This window comes from Megascapheus bottae, chromosome 1, assembly GCF_031878675.1.
Source record: "Megascapheus bottae isolate mThoBot1 chromosome 1, mThoBot2.hap1, whole genome shotgun sequence".
NCBI classification, from domain to species: domain Eukaryota; kingdom Metazoa; phylum Chordata; class Mammalia; order Rodentia; family Geomyidae; genus Megascapheus; species Megascapheus bottae.
This window is the reverse complement of record NC_143509.1, coordinates 103,322,087-103,343,547: the sequence shown is the minus strand read 5'-3', so window position 1 is coordinate 103,343,547 and position 21,461 is coordinate 103,322,087. Positions and strand designations below refer to the sequence as shown.

The window sequence follows — 21,461 nt, the reverse complement described above, 5'->3', positions numbered from 1 at the left end:
GTCATGGGGCTTGAACCCTGGGCCTGGATGCTGTCCCTGAGCTCTTCAGCTCAAGGCTAGCACTTTACAAGTTGAGCCGCAGTGCCACTTTCAGTTTTCTGGTGGTTAACTGGAGATAAGATTCTCATGGACTTCCTTGCTGGGCTCACTTTGGACCACATTTCTTAGATCTCAGCCTCCTGTGTAGCTAGGGTTACAGGCATGAGCCACTGGTGCCAGGCTTCCGTATATCTTCTTATTACCAGTCTAGATGTTTTAACTTTAAAACACTTTTTGACATTTTTTTTTTGCCAGTCCTGGGCTTGGGTTCAGGGCCTGAGCACTGTCCTTGGACTTTCTCAAGGCTAGAGCTCTACCACTTGAGCCACAACACCACTTCTGACTTTTTTCTACCTATGTGGTACCAAGGAATCGAACCCGGGTCTTGGTGCATGCTAGGCAAGCACTCTACCAGTAGGCCAAACTCCCAGCCCACTTTTCGACATTTTATTGTGAGATGTGATGCTCAATTGTAGCTAATGTGGAAACTGCTAACAGTATTGGAAAACATCACATTATCCCTAATTTCCCCAGGAAAGCTGTTAAATTTGGGTGTTTATAATCTTTTTCCTCTTGCAACTAAAAACTAATACCAATCTTAGGGTCTTGTGTATGTTGAGCTGCTTGTATCTTATTTATTAGACAAGCTGTATATTTTAATCAAATCAGTCCTCCTATGGCAGTGCATTTGAGAGAAAGGACTTGGTGTGTAGTCTTGGAGGGTTATGGGTTATTTTTCATGAGCTTAGCACTTGTGATGCTGTCCGGCAAGATCAAAGCTCGTATTTACTTAGCCATTATGCCCCAGTCCTGTGGCTGACGACTCTAACCACAGTGGGCGGTTATGAGAGGAACGTTCTATGCTGATAGGAAATTCTTTTTAATATGTGTTCCTTGTTAACATCTTAGTTATAACAATAAGTAACAGTGCATGAAGAAAATATTACCTTTGATCTTCTCAGCAGCCCTTTGAGTCTATGGAAGACAAAATTGAGGCTGGAAGGCAGGTGAATTGCTAGAGTTCACTAAAAGTGAAAATGCAGTGGGAATCCAGACTTAGAGCTTAGTCTTTCTGGCTTGTCTGGAAGCAATGTTTTCACCAAACAGTGGGCCTTAAGATCAGTTGTTATTTTTCATTTTAGGTTAAGTACATTAAAGTGCTTGTTTTACTGTTGCAGGAGTAGGGAATGTCCAGTGCATGTATGTGTAAGGTGTGCACAATCACTTGACACATGGCAGGAGACATGTATGTGTTTCAAATGCTTCATATTCACTGCCCACAGCCATCTGCCTTTACTGAAAAGTTTAACTTTTTTTATTGGTCATGGGGTGTGAACTGGGCCTGGGCGCTGTCCCTGAGCTCTTCAGCTCAAGGCTACAGTCCTACCGTTGAACCAAAACCCACTTTCCATTTTCTGGAGGTTAGCTGGAAATAAGAGTCTCAGGTGCCTGCGCTGGTTTTGAACCTTGATCCTCAGAGCTTAGTCTCTTGAGTAGCAGGATTACAGGCGGGAGCCACCACACCCGGTTTACTGATAATTTTGTATGGCCTGTGAATGATGTTATAAATATCCAAATGGCTCTTGACAGAAAAAATGTTCTCTACACCTGGAAGGTATTAAATTTTAAAAGCAAAGGAGAGTGCCATATATTTAAATTTAAACTAAAACAGTTACTTGTATATTTGCAGAAATACATGAGAGGTTGATTATGCAACTAGGAAATGGCTAGATCATGTGTTACTACAGAGCAGTGATATACACCTGCAACAATCTGCCGAGAAACCCAATAAAACCCCATCTCCATATTATCTAGCTGGCTCTCAGAGACAGGGGCATGGGAAGCCAGCCGTCTCAGAAATCCAGGAGGCACAGCTGGTCCTGTTGGTGTATATCTGTAATCTCAGCTTTCACAAGGCTAAGGCAAGAGGCTGGCCTAAGATACCCAGTGAAACTGGTCAAAAGCAAAAAAGAAAAAAAAATCAGGAAGCCAAACCAGAATCCAAAATGGCTACCGCTTGAGTAAGGCACTTTTCTTCATTTTTGTCCACATTTTCAACTTAGGACCAAAAAGAGCCAAATATTTCCTCTGTATGAGACCTTGCTTCTAGTTAGCCTACCTGCAGCATCTCCAGATCAACAGACCTCAACCAGGGCATACCTGAAGCCATCCCTTCTTTTCATGAAAAGTTCTCTCCCTCTCCCTCCCTCCCCCCTCTCTGTCTCTGTCTCTTTCTCTGTCTGTCTCCCTGTCTCTCTCCCCCCCCCCCCTCTTTCTTTCTTTTTGCCAGTCCTGGGCTTGAGCTCAGGGCCTGAGCACTGTCCTGACTTTCTTAAGGCTAGAGCTCTACCACTTGAGCCTCAGCACTTCTTCCAGCTTTTTTCTAAGTATGGGGTACTGAGGAGTTGAACCCAGGTCTTGGTGCATGCTAGGCACCACTAGACCAAACTCCCAGCCCCGATTCTCCTCTCTTTTGTCAATCATGGGGCTTGAACTCTGGGCCTGGGCACTGCCACTAAGCTCTTCAGCTGAAGCCACAGTGCCACTTCAACTTTTCTGATGGTTAGAGGACTTTTGTGCCCTGACTGGCTTTGAACATGGATCCTCAGATCTCAGCCTCCTGAGCAGCTACGATTACGAGTGTGAGGTGCCAGTGGCTGGCGTGGCAAGCGCTCTGATTCCTCTGTCAAAGACCAAAGACCACCACCCAGGTGCCTACCACAGGAAGCCAGAACCTGGTAGCCGTGAGGAAGATGGGTGGAGGCGTACGGGTTAGCAGACAGCGACTGCATCCAAGTCAAATAGTTAGAATGAAGCGGAGGAACTGCGCGGGGCCGCAGGGGAGGAGGACCCCACGCGGGGAGGGCCACAGCAAACGCACCCACGCCAGCGGCCTGTGGGCTGGCGAGGTGGGGAGGGAGAGGGTGGGGAGGGAGCTCCTCCGGCCCAGCCCGCCTCCGGACACGCCCCCCCTCGTCCCGGGAGGCTATTGGTCCGGGGCCCTTCCTGTTGCTAGGGGCGTCTCCAGGCTGCCGCCGGCCCCGCCCCTCGGCCGCCCGGTCTCCATGGCGACCGCGGACGCGCCAGGGCAGGCGGCGGGTACCTGCTGCTGCTTGGCGAGGCTGCGGCCCGCGTCGAGGGGAGAGCATGTCGGACCTGGGCTCGGAGGAGCTGGAGGAGGAGGGAGAGAATGATCTCGGGGTGAGGGCTCCTGCACGCCAGGACGGGGCGACACCGGGCGGCCGTGCGGAGGCCCGGCTCCCGGCCTGCCGGCCGCGCAGGCGCAGGCGCAGCTTCGAGTCCGCGTCCCTGCTGTGACCTGGGGGGGGGTGGGGGGGAGGGGGAAGGGGGGAGCCCCCCCATGTCCGTGCCATCGAAGGCCAAGTGTGTGTGTGTGTGTGTGTGTATACACAGTCCAGATGGGGTGTGTGTATGTGTACACAGTCCAGATGTGGGGTGTGTGTGTGTGTACAGTCCAGATGGTGTGTGTGTGTGTGTGTACACAGTCCAGATGTGGGGTGTGTATACACAGTCCAGATGTGGGGTGTGTGTGTGTGTACAGTCCAGATGGGGTGTGTGTGTACAGACCACATGTGGGGTGTGTGTGTACACAGTCCAGATGGTGTGTGTGTGTACAGTCCAGATGTGGGGTGTGTGTGTACACAGTCCAGATGGTGTGTGTGTGTGTACACAGTCCAGATAGTGTGTGTGTGTGTGTGTGTGTACACAGTCCAGATTGTGTGTGTGTGTGTGTACACAGTCCAGATGGGGTGTGTGTGTGTCTGTGTGTCTGTGTGTGTGTGTGTGCGTGTGCACAGTCCAGCTCGTTTCAGAAGCACATGAACAGCCTCGCACCTCTTCTGTGCGGCTGTGTGGTCTGCTCAGATCTTTGTGCTAGCTCTGGGCACCTGTCTCCCAGTCTCCACCTCGTTTGCTTCTCAAGACCAGCAGTTCTCTGTGCTGGAACCACCCAGGCAGTGTGAGGAGCCAGAAGTGCCTGTCACCCCCCCCCCCCCCACAGACACCCAAGCACTGGTTAGACTAAAATCCTGACAAGCCTTTGGCCTTCGGTATAACTCAGCCTCTAGAATCCCCCGGGTGAGTCATCCAAAGCCAGAACTTTGCCTGGATTGAAAATTACATCTTAGTCACCTCCACTTTGCTCTCTGAAACACTGTTCTTTGTTTTTAAGAAGTCACCTATTCAAGGATATTGGAGAATCCAAGCCTCCTTCCTCACCCAGCAAACCTAGCTTGCCTCCTCCCTCACATGGCTCTACTGGTTTGTAACTTTTTTTTTTTTTTGCCAGTCCTGGGCTTGAGCTCAGGGCCTGAGCACTGTCCTTGGACTTTCTCAAGGCTAGAGCTCTACCACTTGAGCCTCAGCATAACTTCTGGCTTTTTTCTATGTATGTGGTACCAAGGAATCGATCCCAGGTCTTCGTGCATGCTAGGCAAGAACTCAACCACTAGGCCAAACTCCCGGTCAGCATTTTTTTTTAAGAATTTATTAACGTTGATTTTTACATCATATTTTAAATGACAAGTTTAACAAACAAGTGTTCAAGGACGGAATCTCTACTTACAATCACTGGGACTTAGTCTTTAGAACTTAATCACGATTAGGCTAAGAGTTTGTATGTCATGGAAACATATTAATTTATGAAATAAAACATTATGTCTATAGAGTCATAGGTTTTTATGTCTATATAGTTATGTTTGTATTTCCATTACCATGTCCATAGCTTTGGGTATGCAGTTATTGAGTCCTCGCTCTTGTACTGTGTGGATCTAATAGCCATGTATTAAGGATACCATGCACCTTTTGTTCCTTTGATCTTGACTTGTCTCACTCAACATGATTCGCTCTAGATTCATCCACTTCCCTGCGAATGCCATTGTTTTATCTTGTCTGTTGGCTATGTAGAATTCCATTGCATATATATATATATATATATATATATATCACATTTTCTGTATCCATTCATCTGCTGTAGGGCATCTGGATTGTTTCCATCGCCTGGCTATTGTGAATAGTGCAGAGATGAACATAGCTGAGCAGGTGCCCTTATCATATCTTGGGTTATGATGTTCAGGATAGATGCCCAGAAGTGGTATGCCTGGTCGTAGGGAAGGTCAATTTTCAGTTCTTTAAGAAACCTCCACACTGCTTTCCAGAGTGGCTCAACTAGTCTACATTCCCACCAGCAGTGCAGTAGGGTTCCTTTTTCTCCACAACCCCGCCAGCATCTGTCATTGTCTGAGTTCAAAATCTTGGCCATTCTTGTTGGGGTGAGGTGGTATCTTAGGGTTGTTTTATTTGCATTTCCTTTATGACCATGGATGATGAGCATTTTCTCAGGTTTGTAACATTTTAATGGCCCTACCAGTTCATATCTGAGTCACTTTAAAGCATTTTTCACTGAGGTGTGGATCAAGGGGTAGAGTGTTTGCCTAGCAAGTATATGGCCGGGAGGTCAACCCTCTGTGCTACCAACTATAAACACATTGACAAAGGCTCTCTTTCATCTTTGTCACCCCCATGCTGACTACTGGGAAGATCAGGAGAACTCTACGTTTGGAGGAGGGGCCTTTGGTACAACTTGATTTAGATTAAGCCTGGAACAAATCTGTAAGATCATAATATTTACCTTACATTCTAGAGCTCCTAGTCTGATCAGTGTTAGAAAAGGGACAGGAGCCAGGCACGGTGGCTCACACCTATGATCCTAGCTACTCAGGAGGCCGAGCTCTAGGATTACAGTTGAAAGGCAGCCCAGACACTGAAGTCTGTGAGACTCTTTATCTCCAATTCACCACCAGAAAGCTGGAGGTGGTGCTGTGGCTCAAGGGGTCGGGTGGTGGCCTTGAGCTGAAGAGCTCGTGAACAATGCCCAGGCCCAGAGTTCAAACCCCACAACCAAGAAAAAAAAAAAAAAGGAAAGGGACAGGATTGTGCAGCTGTTTGAGCTTTTCCTTCAATATAATGTGCTTTACTAGTAATAAATCTAAACCCATTCAATTCCACTCTAATTTGTTTTCTTTTTGTTCAGTACTGGGGCTTGACGTCAGGGCCTTGCTTGGCTCTTGTGCTCAAGGCTGGAGTTTGAAGATAAGACAAATTAAGCTGAATTAGTAGTCTGTGGTACCCCACTGCTCCCAGCCCCCACCCATTCCTCTTCCTATGACTAGAACATTCTCACAGAGCCAAAGGCCTTCACAGGCCACAGTATTCCAAGGGTCATTGAAGGAAAAGTTACCTTGTTCAGGGGATTTTTGTTTTTGGTCAGTCATGGGGCTTGGACTCCGGGTCTGGGCAGTGGTCCTGAGCTCTTCAGCTCAAGGCTAGGGCTCTACCCCTTGAGCCACAGCGCCACTTCTGGTTTTCTAGTGATGAATTGCAGAAAGAGTCTCACAGTCTTTAGTGTCTGGGCTGGCTTTGAACCTTGATCCTCAGTCTCCTGAGTGCTAGGGTGACAGGCGTGAGTCTGTAATGAGTGTTTGGAGAAAGTGAACGGGGCTGTATTTGGGCAGGCTGGGGACCTGTTCTGCAAATTCCTCTGAAGAGCACAGCATCCCTAGCACTTTTCACGCCCTGGCTGGTTTTGTTTACCGTGTGGGAGTCACATGAAGACCTGCAAGCTCAGGTGCTGAAGGAAGTGGGCTCCACGGGGGACACGCGCGCCGCCTGCGTGACCTTAGACCAGTGTTTCACCTCCCTAGATTTGGTGGTCGATGGCACCTGCACAATGCCATCACTGACTGTCCTGAGAATTGGGGGGTCAGAGGTACAGTACTTGTGGTAACCTCATCGTGGGGTCAGCACTTCCTGAGGGGTAGCCATCGCTACCTTAATCTCTTTGACCCAGGAATACGAAGGGGATCGGAACGAAGCCGGGGAGCGGCACGGGCACGGGAGAGCTAGACTGCCCAACGGGGACACCTACGAAGGAAACTACGAATTTGGTAGAAGACACGGCCAGGTCAGAAGGGGCGCCTTATTTGGGTGGGCTTCTGTGTGTAATATTCTGTTAGCAAATATGAAATTTCATGTATTTCAGGGGATCTACATATTTAAAAACGGGGCCCGGTACATTGGAGAATATGTTAAAAATAAAAAGCACGGTCAAGGCACTTTCATCTACCCAGATGGATCCAGATACGAAGGTAAACGGTTCTCACAGAGCAGAGCTTCCTGTCCTGGAAGTTCTTCTGTGTGTTTGTTTTTTGTCCTTGAGCTGCCTGTGGCTAGTGAAGTATACAGAAAAAATTAAAGTTCTCCAGGTCCCTGTCATGCAGGAGGCAGAAGTTACATTCCTATATCCCCATGGTTGACAAAGCTAGAGACCAACAAACTAACCAGCCTATAGTGGAAGTGTGACTGTCCCCGGGGGTGCTACATGTCCTCCTGTGGGCCTGGGGCCTGGAAGCGGTGAATGGCAGCTGCCAGTGAGTGCAGGCCTCCAACATTGTACTGTGGCCTGAGCCCCTCTGTCTCCAGGGCCCTGCAGCCGTCCTCTTCCTGAAGTGCTCTTTGCTGTTTCTGTTTCTGACCATCCCCTCTTCTAATGCGCATGACGTTTCTTTAGACCTGGTGTTCGTTCAGTGAGAGATCGGTCTGGTAGGTATGCTGCCTTGTGAAGCTAGCTGGCTTCTTCCATCTCCGCGAAGATTCCTTCCTGCCAATGAGCATCGTGCTTATTTTCGAGAACCTTGCTAGTTGGGTATAAAATTAATTTGGAGGATATGGCAAACTTGTTCCTTTGGACAGACTCAGTTTTTTTTTAATGTGAGCTTTTAAAATTATCTTTTTTTTTTGGCCGATTGTGGGGTTTGAACTCTGAGCCTGGGTGCTGTCCCTGAGCTCCTCAGCCTCAAGGCTACCACCCTACCCTTGATCCAAGTCCTACTTCCTGTTTTCTAGATGTTAATTGGGGACAAGAGTCTCATGGACTTTAGTGCCCAGGCTGGCTTTGAACTGTGATCCTTAGATCTCAGCCTCCTGAGTAGCTAGGATGACAGGCGCAAGCCACCGTTCCAGGCCAAGATTATCTTTAAGTGACTGTTTCAACTCAACCTATAAGCACAGTGACTATCATGACCAATGCCGCTCCTTTCACCACGTTCTCCAGCTACTCTCTGATCCCTTCAGGTTTTCCTGATGGGGCTTGAACTCTGGGCCAGGGTGCTGTCCTTAAGCTCCTTTTGCTCAAGGCTGGCACTTTACCACTCGAGCCCTAGCTAACTCCACTTCCAGCTTTTTCTGTGATTTTAATTGAAGGGAAGGGTCTCATGGACTTTCCTGCTTGGGCTGGCTTTGAACCTTGATCCTTAGATCCAGATACACAGAAAGACAGACAGACAGACAGACACACACACACACACCCCATTCACTTCAATGGAGGACCTTGAACCCAGCCCCTGAAGAGCAGCCCAGAAGGCAACCTTCTCTGAGTCACCTCCTGTCGTTGCGCAAGATCTGCTATGCGGGGTGAAGTCTCTAAAACCTCTTTAAAATCGAGTGAGACTTTTAAAACGTGTTTACCAGTCCTTGCTGGCCTGAAGTTTAGGTGTGTTTCGTAATTTAATTGGCCTTTCATTTTGTTTTACAAGTTTTTGCACAATACATAATGGTCTCCTTGTAACACTGCCCAGAGACCAGCTCGTGTGGTCAGAGAAGAAGGGTTAGTACTTTTGTTATAGCTTTTTGGGGAAGAAACTAAATAATATAACTGTTGGCTGAGGTCTCTGTCCCATGGGTGTGCTGGAACGGGCTCAGAACCACTCACAAAAGCCAATGTTGGACAAATTTCTCCCACTCCATATGTAGCTTGGAATTCATGGCAGAGAGACTATGTCCATCAAATAAATTAGCAGGTGTTACAAATCCAGGCATTTTGCCCCAGCTTAAGATCCAGAATATCGCTGCAGCCTCTGTGCGTGCTCTGGGCCTGCTGTGGAGGCCCCAGGCCACACCTCAGTGTGGCAGTGAACGTCCACCTTCCTTGTCATGGCAGCCCTGTCCCTCATCTCTCCACGGGGTCTAGAAGTCAGTGCTGCCCTCATGCAAAGGCTTTTCTGGCTGGTCAAGTGTATAAGATGTCACAGATGCTGAGTAAATATGGAGTGACTGAAGAAACAGGTAGACATTCATTTTGTAGATAAATGTTGTTTGTTTGTTCATAGAAACACACACTGCTTGGGTAGTTAACGTGTGTGTGTGTGTGTGTGTGTGTGTGTGTGTGTGTGTGTGTGTGTGTTCATACTGAGGCTTGAGCTTGGCCTGGGCACTGTCCCTTAGCTTTTTCCACTCAAGAAGAGCCACAGACCCCTTCCAGCTTTTGAGAAGTTAACTGGAGATATCAGTCTTTGGGCTTTGAGCCATGACCCCAGATCTCAGCCCTCTGAGTTGCCAGGGTTATAGTGGGAGCCGTGGACACCAGCTCTTGGGCAGATTTTGCAAGCCCAGGGCCAGGGTCTGTCTGGGAGCCTGGAAGGCGTCGTGTGTGGCTCTCCCCCCTCACCTGGCTTGCTTCTGTGTTGTGCCTTTCAGGCGAGTGGGCAGATGACCAGCGACACGGCCATGGCGTGTACTACTACATCAACAACGACACCTACACGGGGGACTGGTTCGGCCACCAGAGGTTCGGCTCCAGCCGTAGCTGTGCAGGCTTCTTGTGGGTGATGTCTAGGTTGTCTGCACGGACACAAGCCCATTTGCCAGCTCTGCCGGGCACTGCCCATCCGTCTCTGGGTGTAAGGCAGTGCTGGGAGGCCTCTGTCTCCCCCTAGTGGGGGACTTGCGCTCTTCTCATGGAGCGGGACCTGTGGGCCCTTCACCCTGGAGCCCCAGGGGGTGTGGACGCTGAGGATGGGTCTGTGGACAGGATGGAGTCTCCCCCCCCCCCTGGCTCCCAGTGCTCTGCCCGCTTCTGGGCACTGGGCTCTGTGATGCCTGCGCAGGGGTTGATGTCCCAAGTGCAGGGGTAAACATCATGTGTTTGTGCGTGTGTGTGAGTGTGTGCGTGCGTGTATCCTGGGGCTTGAATGCAGGAGCCTGAGCGCTGTCCTTTAGCCTTTAGGATCAAAGCTGGCACTCTACCACTCGAACCACAGCTCTGAAACATTTTGATGGTTAATTGGAAACGAGAATCTCTTGAATTTAGCTGCTTTGTTTTGAACCACAATTCTCAGACCTCAGCCTCCTGAGTAGCTAGGATTGTAGGTGTTAATTAGCAGCTCTTGGCTTGCACACATCTTTTGTATGGACACAGATATAGAAACCAGATGGCTCTTGAGCTGGCTTTTACCTGGGACCTGTGGTCCCCATATCTGGGCTGTAAACCTGGGAGGCTTCTGGAATGGCAGGACAGAACATAACATGTTCCCTGTCTTTGCAGGCACGGGCAAGGCACCTACTTCTATGCAGAGACGGGCAGTAAATATGTGGGCACCTGGGTGAACGGACAGCAGGAGGGTGCAGCCGAGCTCATCCATCTGAACCACAGGTACCAGGGCAAGTTCCTGAACAAAAACGTAAGTCCGTGGGAAAGAGTGCTGGCAATGAAACGTGCAGCCATCCCTCTTCTAGTTGGTGCACCTGTGCTAGTGGGAAAAGAAACATCAGAGCGGTCTCTCTTCCCCCAGGGTGGGCAGGCAGCTTTCCTGAGCCTCTGCTGCCCACAGAGGACAGAGCGGGCGGGGTGCAGAGGGAGGCGAAACGGTTGCCAGCATCAGCAGCGCTCTGCTGCGGTGCTGAGTTACAGGGCATCCTAGCCCCCTGCGTTCCTGCGCACAGGTAAATCAGGCCCCCAGTCTGCACTTCCTGCAGCTCTGAGTAGAGAGGTATTTGGCTTGGTGTCCCCACGGAGGAGGTGCTGGCGCCCTCTGCATGCACCAGGCCGCCTATGCCACTGTTCCTGGAGGGATTCAAGGGTCCAGAGTGCCCTCCCTGGTCTGGAAGCCCCCCCCACCCCGTGCTGTGCTGGCCACTGGCCATTTGTGATTGGGAGACCCTGGCTTTACTCCTGGATGCTGAGACATTGGGCATTTGTGGGCTTTGAGTGGGGTTCTAGTGGAAACTCCCTGAAGAGAGGTTTGTCCGTGTTAGGTTATCACATGGGAGCATGCAATTTAATGATGCTGCTCAGATTCCTGGAAAACCCAGCTTTCACTACATAAAGCTCACACTCTAATCGTTCATATGGAAGCCATATTAACTGAAACGGGAGGCTTCATCTTGCTAGTTAGGAAATGATTTACAATTCTACAAGCAGCATTCAGATTGTGAAGTCCAAGAGCACTAGAATGCTCCCTCCCTCCTCCCTCCTCCCTCCTCTCCTCCTCTCCTCCCTTCTTCCCTCCTTCCCATTCCTCTAAGCCCCTCCTCCTTCTCTCTTACATGTGTATCCTCTTCCTCCTTGAGTATGTGAGCACACACGCACGCACGCACGCACGCACACACAGAGCTGTGCAGCGTGGTCAGGTTGAGTGAACACAGGGTGTTTCCTTTCGCAGGATTGAGGCTGCTGCAGAAGCTGGAGCCACGCTCCTTCATCTCTTCCCCAGGCCAAACAAGAGCTCCCTTGGGCTCGGTGCCACCTCACCCGGCAGAGCTGGGGCACTTAATCTGCCCCTCTGAGAATTCAGGAGAGATGATAGCCGATCCCAACAGGCCAGTGCAGGCTGGGTGGAGAGGAGGCACGCCTGGAATGGGTCTTGAAACAACTGTGTCGCCTCCCCTTCTGCTTCTGTTCAGCCCCGCTGGGGGGACACCATCCGCCTCAGCGCAGCTCCTCACAACACACCTTCTGCTTTGCAGCGTGAGGTGTCACCCAGTGCCAGGTTTATAAGATAAGCCAGTGAGATACTTAAACAGATCTTTCAGTAGTTACCATTTCATCCTGTCAGTTCCCGGGGACAGCACATCTTTATACCATCTTTCCGTCATGATCTACCTTTTTCTTTTTCCTTTTCTTTTGGTGAGGTTTGAACTCAAGGCCCGTGCGCTTTTGCTTGGCTTTTTCACTCTCCTAGTTGATCTACAACTCCTGTTCTTTTGTCCGTCTGACAAGCACATTCCTGCAGGCTGGGGAACAGAGGCTGATGTAGAAGTACTGTGCTAAATCACAAGACAGTACCTGGGGTCCCACAAAGCTGCTCCCCACCTCCGCCCCCCCAAGGTGGGCAGCGCCAGCTGTTGGCCCCGTGGTCGGCTCCGATGGCTCAGAGCCTCCCCACCCTGCCAGTGCGCAGTGAGGCCGGCAGGTTTCACACTCACACTCGGCAGGTTTCTTTTCCTTCTTAGAGTGCAGAGCAGGGCGGAGATGCAGCGAGGAGGGAAGACGATTAGGAAGAAGTGCAAGTGTGCACTGGGGCAGGGCACTGACGCCGCACGTTTGTAATCCTCATCAGTCACAGTGTTGAGATCTGAGGAGCCCAGTGAGAATCTTATCTCCAATTAACCACCAAAAAGCTGGGAATGGAGCCACCGCTTTGGGTGAAAAAAAGCCAAAGGAGAGTGACAGGCCCTGAGTTCAGGCTCCAGAACCAGTACACACACACACACACACACACACACACACACACACACACACACACACACACACACGAGAATTGAATACTTGGGAGCTGTCATTTTGGCTGAAGAAAGTAGCAATGGCTGGCTAGAAAGTATGTCCTGGGGCTCTAGGGAGCCAGGGCAGAGGGGATAAAACAAGTTTGTCCTTGAGCACATAGACGAAGGAACTTTCTAGAAGATAGAACAACTTAAAAGTAACCAAGAAAATCACCTGTGGGAAAAACAGGTGAATATTTTCTAACTTTAAAAGGGGGAGAGAGTACCTTCTAAACAGATAAACATGCCAATTGACTTAGTTTCTCAAGAACTCTTTATAGGATAGAAAACACTATAAACACTATAAAAATGCATGAGACGACAGCTAGAAACGAGGATATTTGGCATATAAAGCCGTATGTAAAGCACTTATAGTCACCAATGAGATTTAATGATCCCCGGGAAGATGCGTACATTCTTATGTTAATCTAAAAATTTTACGGTTTAAGGGATATAAATGGTTACTACTCTGATTTCACTATGAGGCAATACATATCTGTATGAAATTATCACACAGGAACTCAGAAATTGTTCAATTAAAGTAATTATTTAAAACTCTTAAAAGAAATTCAGCCTTGGGGCCGGGAGTTTGGCCTAGTGGTTAAAGCCTAGCATGCACGAAGACCCGGGTTCGATTCCTCGGTACCACATACATAGAAAAAGCTGGAAGTGGTGCTGAGGCTCAAGTGGTAGAGCTCTAGCCTTGAGAAAGTCCAAGGACAGTGCTCAGGCCCTGAGCTCAAGCCAGGACTGGAGAAAAAAAAAATTCAGGCTTGATTTAAAATGAGGAGTCCCTGTTTAAATATAAAACCATGTAAAAACAGAACAAGCCGGTGTGGTGTTTCGTACTGTAATCCTAGCTACTCAGGAGGCTGAGATCTGCGGGACTCCAATTAACCACTAGAAAATTGGAAGTGGCGTGGTGGCTCAAGGGGTAGGGAGGTAGCCCTCAGCTGAAGAGCTCAGGAACAGCGCCTAGGCCCAGACTTCAAGCCCCGTGACCAACAGAAACAAAAATAAACAAAAAAAACCAGAACAAAAAGTTAATGTCCAAGAAAAACTGCAGTTTGAAGTTTTGAGGCTCATAAACATTGTCATGAGAATGAAAGTTGTTAAAGCCTTGTTCTGGTCAGAGTGCATAGGTATATTTTGTGCAAAGACTGCACTTGTGTGTTTCCGTGTATAATTAATTTCTTATAATTTCTCATCAAGGGCATACAGAAAGATTTAACTGTAACCAAAACATGCTTTTACTGTAGCATTCTTAGTCAAAGACGAACACCAAGATTGCAAATAACAGTGGAGAATGAGGAAAGATTGCAATTCTTAGATGAAAGAAAATACCAGACTGACACCGGGCCTTGTGTAGGAATTTTTATAAATGTAGACAGCCAGTTATGCCTGCTTCTAAGTAAAAATAGAATCTATATGTGCAATTACGATAGTTTTTGTTTTTCTTGAAAACCTCTATGTTCTAGAAGCAGAGCTGCAAAGAATACCTTAATAGTCCTGCCTCTAGCTTGCTGTATATGAGTTCTGCCCTACTAAAACTTTATAACGACTACATTTTACCTTAGCTTAAGCAGGAAAATGTGGTCAAGGACATGTAGTTTGTGACTCCTGAGCTCTCAGTTCACAAAGCATGTTTGGTCCCTGTTGATCTGTGTGTGTGTGTGTGTGTGTGTGTGTGTGTGTGTGTACAGATACTGTAATTTGAACTCAGGACTTGGGCGGTGGCACTCTACCACTTGACCCTCACCTCCACTTCCAGCTTTTTGCTGGTTAATTGGAGATAGGATTCTCTATTGGCTTAGAACCCTGATCCTCAGATCTCAGCCTCCTGGGTAGTTAGGATGGCAGCTAACCAGTGTCTGGCTGTCCCTGTTTGCTTTCCCCAGTGATGGGGGCTGGGTTGAGCATCTTGGTGGAGCCGTTGGGCAGGCAGGCATGTATTCTCTTGGGTCTTGAACCTTTGGAGTGACCTGCTTTTCGGCTTTCTCTGCCCACAGCCGGTCGGCCCTGGAAAGTATGTGTTTGACATTGGGTGTGAGCAGCATGGAGAATACCGCCTGACGGACGTGGTAAGCTGAGTGACATGGAGAGCCGCATTCACAGCCGGGGAGCTGCTCGGGCACCCTGGCCCCCGGGGAAGGTGATGGGAACCTCCCCACGCTCACGTCCCCCATGGGCTTGAACGCAGGCTAGTCAGGGGATAGCCCTTCCTACGCAGACGCAGTGACTGCGGAGGAGTAGACCTAGACTCTGGGGCTCGGAGCCAGCTCATCATGGGCAGAGAGCTCCCGAGCTGCAGCTGCGATCGCCAGAGTTGTTCTCAAAGGCCAGAGCCAGGGCTCCCTCAGCGCTGTGCCGCTCTGCGTCTGATGGAGGACTGGACGTTTGCACTGGAGCCATGGTTTCCAAAGGGTGCTTTGAAGTCCATTGGTGTGCCATAGAAACAGCGTAGCCGAGGATGATAGGCAATGAAATGGGAAATAGCATAAAAATCCCAAGGGCGTTTTGTTGGTGAGACGAGTGCCTGGATTCTGTTTGTGGCCTGTGTGTGTTGTGGGTTACTGGCATGGCTGTCAGGCAGAAGGGCCCACATATCTTCAGCAGCCCTTGTTGGGAACTGGTTATGTACGTTGAAGTTTGGATTATTTTTCATGGCTGCTACTACGGGACACACTATAACCCTGTACTTGAGGGGCCTGCCTAAATGACAAGCCTTCTCTTCTTACATGAAATGATCTGTGTCGCCCAGGTTCCAGGGCTGGCACGCTATTGTACAAACCCAGCAGCTTAAGCCACAGAAACGGTTCTTCACACTGGCTCTGGAAGTCCACGCCCATGGGTCAGCAGGGCTGTTTCTCCTGCAGCTGCATGAGCAGATCTTCCTCTCTCCTTGTTTTGTAGATGGCTGTTCCCTTGGCTGTCTATGTGAAAAAAAAAAAAAACAAACCACCCGAGAAAAGCAATGTAAAGGGAAGAAAGATGTGTTTTAGTTATAATTGCAGAGATTTCAGCTCATAGTCACTTGGCCCTATTGTTTTGGGGCCTACGATGAGGTCTATGAAGCTATTTCAAAAGAAGTGTGTGATAGAATAATGCTGCTCACCCCAAGGCAGTCAAGAACCAGGGAAAGAGAAAGAGGAAGACAGACAGAGACAAAGACAGACAGACAGAGAAAGACAGGGGGGAAGACAGACAGAGACAAAGACAGGCAGAGGAAGAGAGGAAGGAAGACAGATAAGAGACAAAGACAGATGAGAAAGAGGAAGACAGAAAGAGGGAGAAAAACCGAGGCCAGGCATGGTGGCTCACACCTGTAATCCTAGCTACTCTGGAGGATGAGATCTGAGGATCACGGTTCAAAGCCACCCCGGGCACAAAAGGACCAGTGACGCTTATTTCCAATTAACCTCTAGAAAATGGGAAATGGGGCTCGGCTCAAGGGTAGGGCGGTAGCCTTGAGCTAAAGAGCTCAGGGACAATGCCCAGGTCGAGTTCAAGCCCCATGACCCTCAAAAAAAAAAAAAAAGACAAAGACAGAGAAAGAGAGGAAGACAGACAGGATACAAAGACAGGAAGACAGAGAAAGAGAGAGGGAAGAAGACAGAGGGAGGAAGACAGAGAAAGAGAGAGAGCGGGGAAGACAGAAAAAGGGAGAGAGAAGGACAGAGAGACAGAGAGGCTGATTAGTAGTTGAAAGGGAGGGGCAGGAGAAGAGGAGGTCCCAAGCCCAGGCCCTCAGATTCAGGTGCAGATCTGGGCCTCGGTGACTGCTTCTCCACGGAGCTCCTGCAGCTTCTGTCACCTTCCCATAGTGCCATTAGTGGGGAGCCAAGTCTTTAATGCATGAACTTTGGGGGACACTTCCCATCTGAGCTATAGTGGGCTACCACTGGCCCCCCAAGATTCATGGCCATTTCACCACGCTAAAGGCATCCAGCCCCCCTCCAAGAGCTCCCCCTGTGTACACTAACAGCACTGTCCACAAATCAGGTCATGTTCTGGGTTTTGGAGGTTAACCCTCCACCATATCTTTCTTTTGTGGGTGGGGGTAGGGGTGGGGGCAGAGGGTTTGGGTCAGTGGCTGTGAGGGAGGGAGGAGAACACTGGGCTTGGGAGGACTGGACAGAAGCAGCAGTCAGCTCGAGTGATGTGGTCAGCCCGTTTCAGGATGAGGATCGGTGAGGCACTCAGCCCTGGGCAGGGCCCATGGCTGCGGGGAAGAGCAGGGGTCCTGCTCGAGCAGGGGCAGCGTCATTTGGGAATTGAGTAGAACTGAATCATCATCAGCCATGTCCAGGCCTGGATGACGAGTCAGAAACTCTGTAAGGGGACCAGCAGTGTGTATGGAAGGCGCCTTCCCAGGAATTCAGAAGTCCCTCACGTTTGAGCACGGCTGTCCCAGAGAAGGGGTGTCACCTTTGTGGGGGACAAAAACCCAGGAAGAGTAAGGCCAGCTAGAGTGGTTTATTTCCCAGTGACTCCAGGATGCAGCAGGCAGGCCCGTGCCACTGTTCCACGGGGCCAGGCGTGGCCACGGGAATTTTCCATCTGCTTACCTCGTTGGAATTTTGGGATAGTTGCAGAAGAGTAGAAAACTGTGCCTGACAAGCATTGATGGAATCAGATGTAACATTTAGGGATGACCTCTATTTTGCTCTGCAATCCTTGATGCTGGCACCTTCACGTGTGTAAGCTCAGTGACATTCTGGGGACAGTTAGGCGTCCTGCCGTCCTTTGGGGGTTAGATACATGACCAGGGAGCTGGAGGGGTGGCTGAGTCCTCGGAACGGCCACAGCCCCTGCTGGGGCCTGCTGATCCCAGAGCCCCTCGCTATTCTGCCCTGCAGCCTTGTTCTCCCAGCCCTCGCGGGGTCTGTGCTCAGCCCTCAGATGATGCTGTGGATGTGGGGTGGATGTCTAAGCACCGAAGAGGGTCACAAAATGCCCCAGCAGCCCAGAGCGCTTCTTCTCTCTCTTGGCGTTTCGTATTCCAGACCAAGATCAACCATCTACGGTAAATTCATGTTTATTTTTGCCCTTAGGAAAGAGGAGAAGAGGAGGAGGAAGAGGAGGCATCAGTAACTGTTATTCCAAAATGGAAAGCTATAAAAATCACAGAATTGGCCCTGTGGACGCCAACCCTCCCAGAGGAAAAGCCTGCTGTGGTGAGACCTGTCGCGGAGGAGGCACCGGGAACCGAGGGTATGGACACTGGCTCGGGGCACAGAGGACCGGCGCCTGGGGTATGGAAACCCAAGTCCTGTGCTGTGCGCAGCCTGTCCTCAGGCACGCCTGTCGGGGAGTGAGGCGGGCAGGGTGTCATGACCGCGGGCTTTGGGCTCAGGTTCGGGGGAGTGGACAGGAGGGACATGACACAGGACTGGACATGGGAGAATTTGCTGTGGACACCCCGGGGAAGCAGAGCACCTCTGGTCAGAGCCTGGGCACGGTGGGATTCCATGGGGGGGCGGACGGCAGCCAAAGCGATGGGGTCTTTGTAGAAGAATCCCAGTCCCTCTGCATGTGCAGACGGGTGATGTTCCTGCCGTGGCAAGTGGTCAGAAGCCAGCTGCCGGCTGGCCTAGGAGCGTGCTGCTGCCATAACGGGAAGGTTCGGAGACAGAGCGCGCTCTCTGTTCTCTCATGGCACCTTCTTCCCTTGGGACAGCCAGTCCAAGAACCCCAGGGCCAGAGGGTGGTTCTCCACGTCCTGTGAGACCGTGCAGGCCACAGACCCATGGCTTCTCTACCTGACGGGCCTGGGAGAGGGAGGCTGAGTCGGGTGCCTGGAGGGAAAAGGGAGTGCAGAAGTGTGAGGGGTGCTACCAAGGTCCAGGATGGCTGCCTGGCCACAGGTCAGAACCGCCTGGCCACAGGTCAGAACCGCCTGGCCACAGGTCCATACCACCTGGCCACAGGTCCATACCACCTGACCACAGGTCCATACCGCCTAGCCACAGGTCAGAACCGCCTGGCTCATCATTCTCACGCTGCCTTCCCTTGCTCTGTGCCAGGCTCTGGGGAGCTCGTGGAGGAAAGTATGCCGGTACCTGAAGGCTTCGAGGGCGAGTTAGACTTGAGGTCTGCAGACGATGAAGGAGACATCTTCAGACAGGAGAGCCGGGAGTACAACTACGACATAGACCAGGGTGAGGACACGCACCCTGCAGGATGGGGCGGGGGGGGGGGAAGCGGATGCCCACAGGGCTCCGTGCCTCTCCTCCCTCCAGCAGGCCATCCCTGGGCCAGGCCCCGAGACCTCCACCATGGGACGCTGTTCTTACTCATCCCCCATTGTGGCACGTTGGGGGTTGGCCTGCACTGGTGGCCCTAGACTTGAGGTGGGGCCTTATCTTATCGTGTGATCTGTACCGAGCTGTGATGGGAGGAGGGCACAGGGTAGCCGTGCTGGGCACTAACCAGCACGTTATTCCAGCAGTTTCTACCCTCGCAAGCCCTTGGTTACAGTGTGCCCGGGACCTGAGATCCTTAGGTCCCCTGTGCTGGCTGGCACGGTGAGAGCGTGCAGGAAGGCTGCTGTCCCCTCACCCCCCTGGGACTGACGGAGGCAGATGCCATGGTGTGTGTAGGGCACTACCTGCCTTCTCTCGCCCTGATCCAGAGCTGCTTCTGGTTTGGTCTCTTGTAAATTACAAGTGAATGAGCTGGGAACTGGATGTTCACACCTGCAATCCTAGCTCCTTCGGAGACCGAGATCTGGAAGATGACGGTTCCGTGCCAGCCCAGGCAGAAAAGCCCATCAGATGCTAGAATGAAAAAAAAATGTCCATGTAAAATAAGGCTGTGTGTTCAAATATTGGTACTGAAAAAGCAAGTCAATTTATTTCCCATTCTGTCAAATGTGTCTGGAATATGAGAGTTGGACCAAACAGTCTCCTGTGTAAACACACTTAGAAAAGCTAGACTGAAAGATTACAGTGATGCACTACAGAGGCCTTTTTTGGCTGGGTGGAATGCTGAAATTATCCTGTCCACTTCCTGCGCTCAGTGGATATCCTGGCCACCCCCGGTGGATGCCACAGGGTTCCGTGTCCAGGTGGGTGCCGTGCCCGTGGGGTTCTGTGCTCCGGTGGACGCCCACAGGGTTCTGTTCCATGGGACCTAAGAACGGAGCGTGGCTGCCCTGCTAGGGCTCCTTTTCTTCCATCTGCCGGGTGCCGGTCCTCGGCTTGACGGGCATGGCCATCTCCTCCACCCCCTCCCGGGGATAAAACCAGGAAGAAAATCCCAGGCCAGTGCTGAGATTGCTGCCCGGGGCATGGGGGGGCAGCCCCTCTGCCATGGCCCTTTTGAGGACAGACTTTGGATGGGGTCCCCCAGCCCCGTGGGGGAGGGGCTGAGGGACCTGTGGGGGATGCCTGCCCCAAATACCCTGGGGGGCCAGGAGGGGGGGAGGGGGTCAAAATGAGGGCAGAGGGACTCAGATCTGGGGGAGGATGGCTGAGTCCCTGCTGGCCTCTGAGACCAAAGGAACAGGGCCTCAGCACAGGGCTTGTCTCGGGACACGTGCGGGCCTATGGAGCCAGGTGTGCGGGTGCATGTACCCACCTGGGCAGGGAGGGGGCAGGGCACTGCTGAGCAGCCCGCACGGTGGAGGCTGGGGCGACCTTCCGTCACCAGATCAAGAAGAGGCACGCGGCAACACCAGACAACATGCGATTGCAATAACTATGCCGTTTTTACCAAAATGAAAGCCATTCAAGATCTGTTTATCACGATTCCCACAAGACAGCTGTCGACACACCAGTTTTTCATCAGTGAGCGCTATAGACCCTACTTAAAAGATTTTGAATTTCATGAAACAAAATATACAAGCAAAGCAATGACAATGTTTATCCATAAAGTGGTTGTTTTGATTGATAGCACACTCAGATGTTCTTGGCTTAGGGTTTACCCTGAGTAAAATGGCCTTTTGCTGATTGTTTTTCACTGGTTCCAAAAGAGGAGCCTGTGTGAGTTTAACTTTCCAGTTTTTCCTGTTAAGTTCCATCGTTGTAAGAATCTATTAGTGGGTGGAGAACCTTAGAATCAGTCATGGTGTTTCTGCTTTCTACTCAGGCAACATGAGCTTTGAGGACGAAGGTAGATTCTCAGACCTGCAAGACTGAGAGTGGCACGCCTGGTGGCACATGCGGGGACAGCCCCCGCCAGCGGCACGCCTGCGGCAGACAGATGCTGGCCAGATGTTCAGCTGTTTGTGACATTTGTTTATGGTTGTAAATAAATCTTCCATTGTCCTTTGGTTCTGGGCACCCTCTGCTGCTCCTTCTTGGGGTTTCCGCCCACCCCTTGGCCTGGGTTTTGTGCAGTGCCAGGGACAGGGTGGCTCTGGAGGAGGGGTATGGGATATGGGCTGTAAGATCTCCCCCCACCAAGCACACACAATGAGGAGACACCGGGAAGACAGGTGGCACAGTGTGCCCTGCTCATGGACCAGAGCTGGGGCATGTGCCTCAGGCCGCAGGAGCCCCGGCTGGCACCGCAGGGCTCTGCCCTCCACCCTCTCTACGGACTTCAGGATCCCCCTTGGACTCCTGCCACTTGCCGAGGGGCCGGGCTGCCCCCAGGCCAGCTCCGGCTCGTGGACTGGGCTTCAGGCTCCGTCGTGGTCCCAGCCGGTTACATGTCCTGCTGTCTGCCCATACCTTGCCTCTGCTTTCTCTCCCAGAGCCATGTCCACCCCTGTCATTCCAGGGATGTGTGTCAAGCCAAAATCTCCCAGAGAAGCAGCCCTGCAGAGTGTCGCCTGTCCTGCCCTCCCCACCCCTCCCCTG

The 21,461-nt window shown here is 51.0% G+C and overlaps 1 protein-coding gene across 1 annotated transcript; it reads left to right on the top strand.

Annotated features, from left to right (window-relative positions):
- Positions 1 to 3,132: 3,132 nt before the first annotated feature.
- Positions 3,133 to 20,929, top strand: Rsph1 (radial spoke head component 1). The gene is made up of 9 exons (XM_090349683.1): positions 3,133 to 3,240; positions 6,908 to 7,021; positions 7,100 to 7,205; positions 9,592 to 9,682; positions 10,439 to 10,574; positions 14,664 to 14,735; positions 17,709 to 17,868; positions 18,681 to 18,815; positions 20,746 to 20,929. Exons 1-9 carry the CDS (start codon positions 3,187 to 3,189, stop codon positions 20,793 to 20,795), a joined length of 918 nt encoding a protein of 305 aa, XP_090205809.1. The 5' UTR covers positions 3,133 to 3,186; the 3' UTR covers positions 20,796 to 20,929.
- Positions 20,930 to 21,461: the final 532 nt, after the last annotated feature.